This window comes from Nomia melanderi, chromosome 2 (genome assembly GCF_051020985.1).
Source record: "Nomia melanderi isolate GNS246 chromosome 2, iyNomMela1, whole genome shotgun sequence".
NCBI lineage: Eukaryota > Metazoa > Arthropoda > Insecta > Hymenoptera > Halictidae > Nomia > Nomia melanderi.
The window spans coordinates 9497639-9510307 of NC_135000.1; the positions used below are offsets into that span (position 1 = coordinate 9497639).

The following is a 12669-nucleotide window of genomic DNA, read 5'->3' on the forward strand; positions in this document are numbered from 1 at the left end:
GTTTTCAATCAGGGGCCAATTATCGATCAGCTCTCAGCAGCCCTGGACAACCGGCGGCACGATGGGATATTTTATTCGGATTTGTTTAACGGCCAACGCGCCGCGCGCTTCCACGGTTAATTGCCACTTTAGTCGAAAACATTTCAGCCGATGCACAATGAATACGTTTAATGAAACCGGTCGGGCCGATTCAACCTTGCTGCTTCCTGAAAACGTCATGCTCTCCGGCTTTGCTTTTCGCTGGATGCATTTCAGTGTCGACACCCTGTTCACACTGGAAACAAAGATACAGGGATGAAAAGGCGATAGCATGTCGACCCCTTGCTTTATGATGTCGGACATGCGTAGATTTGAACGCGTTAAATGTTAACACTTAGGCGACCGTCTAAAAAGAACTATAACTACAATTTCCTCCATTATCTTCAATTGAACTCATTCAGTGACTACGGTTAGAAACTGTTTTGTAAAAACAAGATTTGATGAATTGCAAATAATCCCACTTCAAGACTTACTAAATAATAAGAGAAAAGTATACACAATAAAAGGCAATACGTTGCTAAGTGAGAAATGGGAGATCTCCCCATTTGGTTGGCTAAGTGTTAATGAATTGCTTGAGAAATTATATGCAAGACGACTGTCGACTGGGAATATAGTATAAATCAGTTAACATAATGTGAGAATTGATGGTAAATCAAATTAGATTACTTGATCCCTTTGAATTCGAATTTAATATTGTTCTATTATTAATTATACTTTGGAGCAGAGATCGATATGGAATATGCCTTTGAATCTGTTTTCTCTTAAGGAATTGTTAATTGTAGAGTAGTTGTGTCATAGTTGAGAAATAAATGGCAAGGGGTTAAGGGTTAACCCTTTGCGGATGAATACCGGTCTCTTGTTTTTTAAGTAATTAAGTCATTCATTTGCAGCTTAGTATTCCACATATGAAAATTTGTCGACATTCGCACGCAAAGGGTTCAGAATTGGGGAGGAAGTGAACCGTTCAATTGAGACGATTATTGGAATAATTAGTTCAGTATAACAGATTTAGTTTATTTTAGTAAATGAAATGCTGAAAGCTGTTTCTGACGAGAGGGCCAGACAAAAATCTGTTTCTGTATGGTACCCTAGAAATGAAAAACCCTTGTGGCTTTTTGACAATGATCCTCCATTTAATAAAAAATGAATTGTAAATTTGTATGTTGCTGTGGTAAGACGATAAACAAAAATGGAGAACAAAGGGAATTCCAAAGATGGAGATTTGATATAATAACAAACTTAAAATGAATTTCTCTTTAAATGGAGGACCATTAAAGAAGCCATGAGGGTTTCATTTCTAGATATGCAGTACAACTTGCATAGGTTCCAAGAAAACAGATTTTTGTCTGGCTCTCACCTAGTGAATCCGTGTTGCTTCTAATCGTCTCAATTGCTGTTTAATCCACGCACGAAGGCCGATCAGAGAAGATTCATGCGAACTCTGGAATCATCAAACTGTGACAAGGACGATCTACCAAAAGAAATAACAGTTAGATTGTTGAATATATCAGCATATATCTTCTATTAGGTATCTCACCAAACGTTGTATACTCGAACGATTTCTATTTATCTACAATTTCCTCTTATCGTTACTTCATTAAGTCACTTTGAACGCCGACAATATCCAAGACAATTCCCTTCAACGGTAGTTCTCTTTAAGTCTAAACTCGAACATAGAGTTCACTCGGTAACGCTACTTATACCTGTGGCGCGGCCAGAGGGTGCAAGATCACACGTTACTGGGAATACAAGTGGAAAAAGGGATTAACTGTTATTAATTATGTGTAGAAGCATACGTTGCATCCCCGGAGACTATCGTTCGCGGTTCATCGTTAATCAATGATCTTACTATCATTAAAAATCATATAAAAGTACTCCTCATTATGAAATGAAAAAGAAATCTTTTGAACCGTGTGGCAACACGTTATGCGTAAGTGATATGGAAACAGATTCTCACTGATATGAGTTAATCCTCTATGGGCCGAATTTTTGTTCATGATTACAACAAAATCTACGCAGTGCAAAATTAATAAATATCCACATATGAATACGAATTAACAAGGTATTCAATAGTTTCAATAATTTCATCAAACAAATATATTTTGTAACTTTCAAGTTACAACATAAAAGTTTCAGTTAACTGGTTACTTAATTTTGTTCACCACTTTCAGTGCAGCATGAAAGAAATCAACAAGATGTCAATATACTGATATGTGACTTCAAAGTTACATGGGCCTACAGAGGTTTAACTTCTCTCGCATAAATCCAATGTCGCATTTCATAAAAACGAACACGCTAACAAAGTACATGACAGTCGTGGAAACACAGTGCGAACGCAACGTTCTAGAAAATATCCTCTGCGTTGAAGAACATCTCGGTTTCACGGATCGTGAGAGCGTTGAATCGTAACTTCGGTTTCTTTGTATACATCTATGTACATTGTCACGCGTTCGTCACGTGCCTCCATCCCAAAGTTTCTGGCTGCGCCACTAACTTGCACACCTCTACGCCTTGTCCACGGAACAGAGTCTGGTACACGCGAAGAGGAGCTAACGTTAAGTACATAATCCTCGCTGACTCTATACGGTGCGTTCAACGAATGTTACCGGAAAACTGTAAACTTACGCTTGTTACGCTAAAATATAAATTGGTCCACGTCTTCTTTAAATGTTAACCGCGTATATATTAGTACAAGTACAAGTAGAAACTAAGAGAAACAAAGTGTGAGAGGCGCCTATCGATAGGAAACAACAAAGTTATACGGTAGCTACATACGTATCACATGTTCTAAGTGATGTTTCTATTAACTTAGTGTAATTACTGATAGATTAAAACCATATATATATATATATATATATATACTCAACTCGCAACATCCTTGACTCCGTTTCGCGAACAAAGCAAATTTTCCCTGTTTCACACTTCACATTGTGCAAAAAAGGGGGTCAGAATATCTGTACCAGAGTATGCTACTTCTTACTTCTTTTTAATGGGAAGCAGACACGTTGTACTTGGTTAGGTACACTTCGTACAGGATCCCTGTTTTACGAGTAAAGAGTATAGAATACCTTAACAGTCGGTGTCTCGAGGGGGAACAAGCTGGGATCGGAGGTCGGTCCAAGCACGGATTTGAAAGGTTAATGGAACGTCTTTTTTTTTTTTTATCGTCGTTTCTATGCCACATCGATGCGTCCACAGGGTAGAGATATATCGGATGTCTTGACCTTTCAAACTCGCGCTCAGACCGACGTTACTCAGCCAGGCATCTTACGACTCATAACACCAAGCTCGCAGGCGATCTGCTTGTGCTCGAGATCGAGCAACAGAGTTCTGGCGTTCAAAAACGAGAGGTCCGGAAGCCGGTTCAGCACGCGCGCTGTTTCCGGTTGTATCGGCATCACACGACCGAATCTGTCCATCACCACGTGTTCCGAGCCAGGTAACCTCTTAGCTGTGGACTTCCCGCGATAAATGTCCCCTGAACTTGTTTTCTCCGACAGATATTGTTTCTCGATGGACGAATACTGTTTCTCCGACGACACGTACTGCTGCTTCTCGGTCACCACGTGTTTCTCGATGGTCGAGAACTGTTTCTCCATTGGAACGTTTCGCTGTGAGGCAACGTTTCTTGATTTATGCCCGGACTCGAGGTCAGGCTTCCTTTTCCAATCTGGATGAGGGGCAGGCAACGGTTCGATCATCTTCGAGGGCTGTGAACGTTTCTGTGATTTTAGCTCGGTCTCCAGGGTGTCGATTGTCTCTGTTTTGGAGACTGAATTACATCGTTCTCGATTGACACTCACTTCTGAGATATCTGTTGTGTCATAAAATAGATGTCAGTGGATTGACGACGGTGGTTATTGATGTAAATCACACAGGCAACGTATAGAATGAAAAAACGAACACTATTTACATCGTTTCTAACTACAGTGTACAAGTTACAAAGTACCAAGCCCAACACTTACGATGATTAACAAGATTCCTGGCGCTACTTGGCCGGCGATAGGATTCAGAGTTGGTGGAACTGTGGGATGTTAATAGAGGATCGAAAGGACACAAAAAGTCCAAAGGTAGAAGAGCGGATAACCCACCACCTAGATTACACGGTTCATCAAAAAATTTACCCAGTGCGAAAGCAAATAATTAATAACAATATTCGTGAAAGCATAGTGAATGAACGAAAGCAGTGAGAATTCTATGTTTCTCTAATCCAAAAAAAAAAAAAAGAAAGGAAAAGAAAAGAAAAGAAATATGAATCTTTGTTCTTTTTTTTTTTGTCTAATTCCTATTCAGAGAAATATTTAAAGCGGTAATGGAATCAAAATAAAATGACAACACCAGCGTACGTTGCATTTGATACTTACTAGCTTCTAAAGGATTAACAAGCCCAGAACTATTCCAATCGAATTGGGCAGCAGGTACTTCCTAATGGGATATTTTTTTTTTATTATTAATTATAAATGAAACAGTGGAATTACAGAGATAAATGTAAACTGAACACTTACTTCTGAATTATTTGAACTTTGACATTTGCTTGTATTTGTTGTGACAGCAGGTTGAGTGTCAGCTGTAGCTTTAATTGGTTCCAATGGTGTGAATCCAAGATTCGCGGCGAATCTTGGTACATTCGGGTTCCATCTTGGACCAAATAACTGAAAATGTTGTACTGTTATTTTGAAATATTCATTAGTTTTGAATATTACTTACAATGTTACGAGAATCAATGCCAAGGGAATTTAAGAGTACGTTGTTGCTAGTACTATTTGCCCACTGGTATGTTAATGCATTTGTTTCTTCGACGCTTTTAATACTTTGCCATACTTTGTCTGCTTGACTTATCAACGACTGTACTTCGATTTCGCACTGTTCCGTGCCTGTCGGAAACATTGTCGTTATTATGTCTTCTATTTTATTAGCAGCCTGTACAAAATATATTTATAATTAATTACAGATACTGTAAAAGAAGAACAGTAAATAAAGATACTCACATGCTTGTTTTCTATTCGAGAAATTGATTCTTTCAAGTTCAATGGTGCATGCTCCTCCTCTGGTTGTTGAAATGCTGATTCAAAGTCATTGAAGTCCCCAAAGTCGTCGTCCTCCTCTTTATCAGATACTTTTGTTTCATCGACCTTTTCAAAATGCGTTTGATCGGTGAAGTTCGTGAAATCACCGAAATCATCGTCTTCGACTTCTTCATTGCTTTTCTTTTCATTTGAATCTGTCGAGTTGGGGAAATCCTGAACTTCGAGTTGAAAAATCCGAGTAGGAGACTCTACTGTGGAATCACATTTGAAATTCCCGAATTCCTCATTCGAACACCTAGAAATAACTGGCAGTGATTCAGGAGATAGAAAATCATCTTCAACATTAATTTGCTTAATCTCCGAATATTCGTAGAATTCTTCAGTAATTTTCTCTTCTTCAACTTGATTTTTATCTGATAACTCGTCTCTCGATTCACCTTCATTCAGAGTGTTTTCTTCTATGGAATCATGAAACAGTGAATGCTGTACATTCGTGGACACTGTATTGTTTGTTTGAAACTCAAAGTTGTCTTCTTCATCAGACACATTTTGGTGTTCTGTGCATTGAGCTTCTACTTTTGATTGTTCAAGCGATTTCTCAAACTCTAAATTTACATCCTTTTTATCACCTATACTAAAATCTTTGCTCAAACTGTTCAAATTTTTTGAAATATCACCACCAGTTTCATGGAATTCAAAGTAATCTGGTTTTGAAATGTCTGCAGGCACATCGTTATTTGAAATCCAATTTTGAGAATCCTCAAACTGTTCGTACTCATAAAAATCATCATCTAACGGTTGAATTATGTCAGGAGCAACAGACGGATCTCCTAAATCCAAACTCAAAGGTTCTACATCTTCTAAATTATTAGGTGAAGCTTCCTGTTCGCTCTCTCCAAAGCTACTACTTTCACTGACTAAACCAACTTCACTGAAAACTCTCTTCTCTACATTGTTTTCAATTTCATTGTTATTTACATTTTCCAAGCTTTTTTTACAGCTATTCACTTCATTAATAGTTTCAACTTCTGTTTTCAATTTAATATCACTTACAGTGTCTTCGGTTTTCTCCAGTATTAAGAGATCTTCTGAAATTGTTGATCTTAAAACTAACACTGGTTGTGAATTATTCTCAGCTGTTTCAGAAATGCCATTTAATTTTGGTGAAGTATTGTGAGATGGTAAAGGAGTTTGGATTGGTGTCACAAGTTTATGCGGTGAATCGGAAGACATAGACAGTCCTAAAATATAATTTTTGTGATTAAAGTTTCAAAAATTATACAGGTATCGTATTTATATATAAATATAATAAGTACCGTCTATGCCTCCAGTGGTAAAGTCCCCAAATTCATCCTCCTCGGAATCCCCAAAATTATCCAAGGGAGGAGGCGTAGAGCTGACCAGTGGTGGAAATGCCATTCTGCGCTCAAAGTCTGAAAAATGTACACGCTTTCAGTGGAATATAATTTTTAACTCATTGATTCTTTCAAGCTAAAAGTATAGCACTCAAAACAATAATAAATACTGCTTCGATTAAATGTTAAAACACAGCAAATTCGAAAATAATTGTTAATCATCTTGTTACCTAAATAATGGAAATACTCTCATGAGGAATTGAAGATTACACCTTTTACCGCGACGAAATGCATATGTCAAATTCGACTAGGTTATGTACATGTCAATATAATGAGAAATGGAAATATCTAGCAAAGTAATTCAAATACGCATTAATAAAATTGACGTAACCGTTAAAAATTATTTCATTTTCCTGTTAAAGAGAAAAATGACGTTGTTACGGAAGACAAAGAAAAATTAACTGGTGTGAGGTGTCATCACTGACTTACAAAGGACCACGTAGGTACGTTGAGCACCTTTCGAAATTACTTTATCTGTCGTTCGTCATCGTGTTGATTATATTCCAGTCGGTTTTCGTCGACATATGCAATCTTTCATCAATGACGATTGCAACTTGCCAGAACCGTAAGGTTCGGTGATGTAAATCACGAGATCATCGGTTGTATCACCTGTTCTGTACGTGTTGCTTCTGCGCACCTGTGCCCACCTGCTGTTGCGCGTTTTTCGAATTCGATTAAAGTTTGAACGACGAAGCATTTTTCATTACAAAATTAATTCTAATTAATTATTTTTACTTTGTGAATTTCATTGAATTCCATAGAAATAATAATTCTACAGTACAATATTTAAAATTATATTCAATACTTATATTTTTAACCTTCGTTTATTTATATAAAATTTATTAATTTCACTGCAACAGTTGTAAAACTATTAATGTACGATATACGTTCACAGAATGTTATTCTATTATTGTATGATATATTATTAAAAAATCACTACCTCCAACAAGTCTTCATTATTCATCATTATTCATATAATGTTATTAGAACTGATTATTTACATATAGAAGTACCCTATTCCCATTCAGTGTACGAATACAAATTTACCAGAAATAGTATACTACTTTAATTTACTTTGCATCTTGCTTAGCAATATGCTGTGTGCGTCTGTGCTTTCTCATGTCGCCTTTTTGCCTGAAACATCTCCCACAAACATCACACGCATGAGGTTTCTCGCCGGTGTGAATCTTTATATGATTATTCAAAGCCTCTGTCCTAGTGAATGCCTTTTCACAATAATGACACTTATATCTACGGTCGCCCCTATGTATCAGTCTGTGTTGATAGAAAACAGAACCAGTCAAGAAAGCTTTATCGCAAACATCACATTTAAATGGTCTTTCCCTGGTATGCTTTTTCCTAGTGTGATCTGCTAGATCAGGCTTTATTGTAAATCTCTGATCACAATATTCGCATGCATAGGGTTTAATGCCCATGTGAAATCTTTTGTGAGTCCACATATGACTCGACTGTGTGTAACTTTTCCCGCATATATTACAGACATACCTAAATAGGAATAACAATTTATTTGCAGGTTATTAATTTCACTAAACTATGTAAAACGAAATGTTCCACATACGGCCTAAGTCCACTGTGTCTTCTCTTATGTGCATTCAAAGAATTTGCCGTTGGTAATAGACTACCGCAAATGTCGCAAGGGAATTTGGAACACCTATACTTTCCATGTTCCTGAAAATCTTCTGCACTTACAAAAATGCTTCCACAGAGCTCACAAATGAACTTTTTCTCGTTTTTCTCCGACTTTCTAGCTACTGGCTGATGCCTCTTTTGTTTGTGTTTGTATAGCAAAGACAATTCTTTAACATCTCTATCGCATACATCGCATAAGAATACCACTAAAACTTTAAATATTCTCGGATGTTCCTTCCAATGAAGTACAGCCTCTGCAAAAGATTTAAACCATGAATTGCACTGGTTGCATGAATATGGTTTCTCAATTATATGCGATTCATGATGAGTCTTTAGATGGTCCATATCTGCAAAGTGGCTACTGCAGAATTCACAATGATACAGTTTCAACACTTGCAACTCTTCGATAAGACTGATTTTTTCATCATGCATTTTACAATGCTCATCCGCGGTCTCGAAAGATCCAAATGCTTCGCCACAACGAACACATCTTTATGCAGAAGACATTATTTAAGAATATTTATTTAGATATATTTATTAATAATATAGATATGTTACCTCCAAATCGTTTGACTGTTTTCTAAAACAATACTATGACCAGTTACATGCTTATTCAACCTTGATTTTTGTGTGAAACTCTTTGAACATTCAGGGCATTTGTATGGCTTCTCTGGAAGATGAGTTACTACATGACGTTTCAAAGTATACCTGAAATAAAAATAACTGAAATAAATGAAGCGAGATTCCTTTATATGAAAATTATACGCACCCATCGCAAAATCCTTTAGAACACACGTCGCATACATGAGGTCTTGTTTTACCATCTACGCAAACGTGTTTCTTTAATCCATCTTGATTTTCAAATAATTTTCCACACTGTAAACAAGATACTCTACCATCTTTACAATGGTACCTGCAATAAAATAATTGTCAATGGAAAAGATAATACATTTGACATGGGATACCCTTACAGATTCTACCTTTTATAATGATAAAATAATTTAAGTTCCTTTCCAAAAGTAATTTTGCAAATTTCACAATATAGTGCTTTTGCATCTTTGTGAAAATGTTGGTGGAATTGCAATCGTTCTTCAAAAGTAAACGTGGCAAAACAAACATCACACTTATATGGCTTGGATGTGCACTGTAAGTTGGGTTTACATTTGTGCTCGTCTAAAGTTTCTTTAGTATGATAAAGGTTCATACAAGCACCGCACTTCAAGTATTTTTGTTTGGTTCCTAAGCAAAACAACGTTATGGTTCCATTTTCGGTTTCATCATCAGCCTTAAGCTCGCTTGGAATTTGTTCTTCATCGCTACTATCAAGAACGATGTCACTATCATACAAATCTGAATCTTTTTGGTTCTCTTTATACTCTTCAAAAATTTTCATTCGTCCTTCAACGCATAGTGGACATGAATGAGCATTCTCCAAAGAATTCTCATCAGTTTTAGTACTTAGAAAAGAATGTTTCTGCTTAAGAATTTCAACGAGAGTTTCCTCAGCTCTGATACATTGAGCATCAAACTCGTTACACCAAGTAATCTTTTCAACACATGTTGGACAGAGTTGTTTTGGTAGAGGATCGGTTTTTTTCACCTGAAAGTCATATATATTTGTAAAATGAAGAGTAATGAAAACAGAGAATATTCAATGTAGACTTAACACCTTAATACTTAGGCATGTATTTATCTTATCCAAAAGCCTCAAAGACTCTCCAAATTCTGAGTAAATATATACAGGATTAGTGGTCTCTCCTGCACATAAACGACAGAGTGATTTCAAATGATTTTGGTTTTCAGAATCAGGAGTAAATTCTAAAATCTCATTTGCAGATAGTGGTTCATCCTGCGACCAAATAATTGAGCCTTCAAAATCATCAAGCTCATTTTCATGCTCGCTTAATGTGCTAATTGATTCTGCCCTTTCAATATTCATATTGTAAAACTATATATTTATTTATCTGAAATATAACATCAGAAATAAAAAGTTAGTCATATTCTACTAATGGTGTTCTACATCCCTAATAATAATTTCTGCATTTCATATAATTTTAAAATGTGTCGTTAATGATTTTATTTATTATTTTTAAATTTCATTCTTCATTACTTGATCGTTAAACGACTATTTTTATTGTTAAATGATACAAAATTTATGAGTTTTATTGTCTGTTTCCCACGAGCGGATCGAAACGCAGAGTGCATGATCGAGAAGTATGTCAGAGTAGATTACCTCGTTCCTTGGAAATAATAAGGTAAAGATTCTTTCATGGCAAACTCAACTTCAATCTTTATGTTAGAAAACAATTCAATGAGGAGCCACTTTTTTTAGCAGTTGCATTTCCGATAAACACGCTGTCAGGACAACCGAAACAAAAGCGAATCTTAGACCTTAATATTTTCAATTTAATAAACGCTCGGGTAAAGAAAAATACAGATTCAATGTAATATTTTTTCTATCCTACTAAATTCTTAATAGATCATTACACATATTCTTATAACAAATATTTTTCTGTTCTTATTCTTAATAATTGCATTTAATATATTTTTGGTGTACCCATAATTATATCATTCTCTTATATATATATATATATATATTCTTACATATATGTTCTTTAAGTATTTCAATCTATTATTACAACATATCGCAAATTATTCCTTGCCCTGTGTTCCCTCAATCTTTTACAGTGTCTTAGAACGGTTATTAGGTTTAACTTAGTTCTATTAAGTTTGGTTTTGGTATGCAATTCGTAATCCTCATCAGTGAAAAAATATATATACTCTGGAAAATAATATAATTTAGTTTCTTATATTTCAAAATTAAATATTATACAAACATCTTACCATTATCAGTACAAATATCTAAATCTTGCTTCTTATAATGAAGATACAGACTTATATTATCTTGTTTTCTAGCATGTACTTTCCCCATCGCTAAAAGTGTATATTTTGCTTTTAAAATCTGGTTAATAGAATTTATCAGACTATTCACTGCATCCAGAGACTGTCTTCCAATAATATACTTTGGAATAGTATTGAATTCGTCCTGTGTTATTAAACGAATTGTTGGATAAACATCAGGTTCCTTATACAAAACTTGTCTGCAATCCTTTACTGGAGTTTTCTTTTGAATCTTTACATCACTCTCTACTGCTACCTCTTCATTAATTGACAATATTTCTTTCAGAACAGAACCCAACTCGTTCTCGCCATCATTGAAGCTACGTATTAATTGAGGTGGAATATTTTTTTCCATGTGAACAATTTTATTGTTCAATTCTTGTATCATCAGTAACAATTCCTAAAATTATTTACAACACGTAGAAAAAGTGCTATGTTTACAAATTATAATTACTTAAATAAGCTCGAATAAAGAAAATGATATTATTATGGGCAAAAATCACAATTTTTTAATTTTTACCCGACATTGATTATTTTGATCCCTCATTTTATTCAACTCTTCTCTTAATTCATTGACGCCATCAGATATTTGGGTTACATTGGTGCTAATTTTAAAAAGGTCTTCTTTAACTGCATCCTTACCTGAAAAAGAAAGATTAAAGTTAATGCAAAGAAAGCAATACAAGTAGTCGCTATATTTCCAAAGTACAAGTATATATAACGTAAGAAATTGTTTAAATACGTTACATGATAAATATAAAATTCAGTCATACTTTTAAATAATACCGTTGTGATTTCCAGACATTGTAATTTATCGCATCGTTTTTCCAGAAGTTCATCAAGAGTGATGGAATCCTCCATCGTTAAACGAATACAAGGAGTTGCACGTATCAACAATGTTACCTGTTATAATAAATAAACGAACCAATTCATAATTAGAAGTAACGGTCAAATCCTCGTTGCTGATCAAACTTCGTTAACAATTTGTAAATTTTGAATTTAGTTCAGCAAATATTTACAGATGGAGCCAAACGTTAGGTTTCACAGGGATAAAGGTGCATTAAGATGATAATTATAATGAACTGAATTACAATAATTAAGCGACAGTAAACAAAAATATTTTACAAAAACGAAAACAAAATATTCTTATCTTATACTCGTATATAAACGAGTTAAGACAATTATCATTCATCATCGTCTAGTAAGTAAATAAGTATAAGAGATGGTAATCGATAAGAATCGTTTGAAAAATCATTAACTATTCTTTCCATACAAAAATTACAGAATTAAAAGTTAATTAAATTGAAAATTAATTTATCGCACACATGGAAACGCATACGTTGGCCTTACCTTAAGAAAAAGGTTCTACGTTGGCTGGCAAGATGTCACAGTGATCGCACGGATTACCGTCGTCGTCTGGCACTGTCTCTTCTGGTTCCTTTGCTGTTTCAAGAAGCTAATGTCATTTTCACTATTTCATCGTCGTTTTACGTTACTCCGTGAAGTATGATCCGACATGTAACACTGTGACAAAACGTTGAAGAAACATTCTTGATCAGTGACTATTCGTTGATTCCGGAATTCTTCGTCCAGAGTGTCGTTGTCAGTGCTACAGAGACTGCTAGTGGCTGAGGAGT

General features: G+C 35.2%; 3 protein-coding genes across 6 annotated transcripts; all 3 read right to left on the bottom strand.

Moving 5' to 3' along the window:
- Positions 1-1534: 1534 nt before the first annotated feature.
- Afti (aftiphilin) lies at positions 1535-7343 on the bottom strand. 3 transcript variants are annotated; one of them, XM_076364447.1, is made up of 10 exons: positions 7217-7343; positions 6911-7131; positions 6652-6834; positions 6383-6499; positions 5028-6307; positions 4747-4959; positions 4545-4691; positions 4404-4464; positions 4005-4133; positions 1535-3853 (listed from the first exon to the last, which is right to left on the bottom strand). In XM_076364447.1, exons 4-10 carry the CDS (start codon positions 6483-6485, stop codon positions 3294-3296), a joined length of 2493 nt encoding a protein of 830 aa, XP_076220562.1. In that variant the 5' UTR covers positions 6486-6499; positions 6652-6834; positions 6911-7131; positions 7217-7343; the 3' UTR covers positions 1535-3293. The 3 variants fall into 3 exon arrangements, with proteins under 3 accessions (XP_076220562.1, XP_076220561.1, XP_076220563.1); XM_076364446.1 differs by lacking the exon at positions 6652-6834 and having other exon boundaries at positions 7217-7337; XM_076364448.1 differs by lacking the exons at positions 4005-4133; positions 6652-6834 and having other exon boundaries at positions 7217-7334.
- Positions 7344-8204: 861 nt separating this feature from the next.
- Positions 8205-10870, bottom strand: LOC116425796 (uncharacterized). The gene is made up of 6 exons (XM_076364449.1): positions 10736-10870; positions 9801-10095; positions 9112-9731; positions 8901-9044; positions 8690-8839; positions 8205-8385 (listed from the first exon to the last, which is right to left on the bottom strand). The coding sequence occupies exons 2-6, from the start codon at positions 10068-10070 to the stop codon at positions 8346-8348; spliced, it is 1224 nt and encodes a 407-aa protein (XP_076220564.1). The 5' UTR covers positions 10071-10095; positions 10736-10870; the 3' UTR covers positions 8205-8345.
- On the bottom strand, positions 10346-12528 carry LOC116425798 (SKA complex subunit 1). 2 transcript variants are annotated; one of them, XM_031973957.2, is made up of 5 exons: positions 12383-12528; positions 11806-11935; positions 11553-11674; positions 10976-11432; positions 10346-10913 (listed from the first exon to the last, which is right to left on the bottom strand). In XM_031973957.2, exons 2-5 carry the CDS (start codon positions 11891-11893, stop codon positions 10756-10758), a joined length of 825 nt encoding a protein of 274 aa, XP_031829817.1. In that variant the 5' UTR covers positions 11894-11935; positions 12383-12528; the 3' UTR covers positions 10346-10755. The 2 variants fall into 2 exon arrangements, with proteins under 2 accessions (XP_031829817.1, XP_031829816.1); XM_031973956.2 differs by lacking the exon at positions 12383-12528 and having other exon boundaries at positions 10354-10913; positions 11806-12029.
- Between the last annotated feature and the right edge of the window lie 141 nt (positions 12529-12669).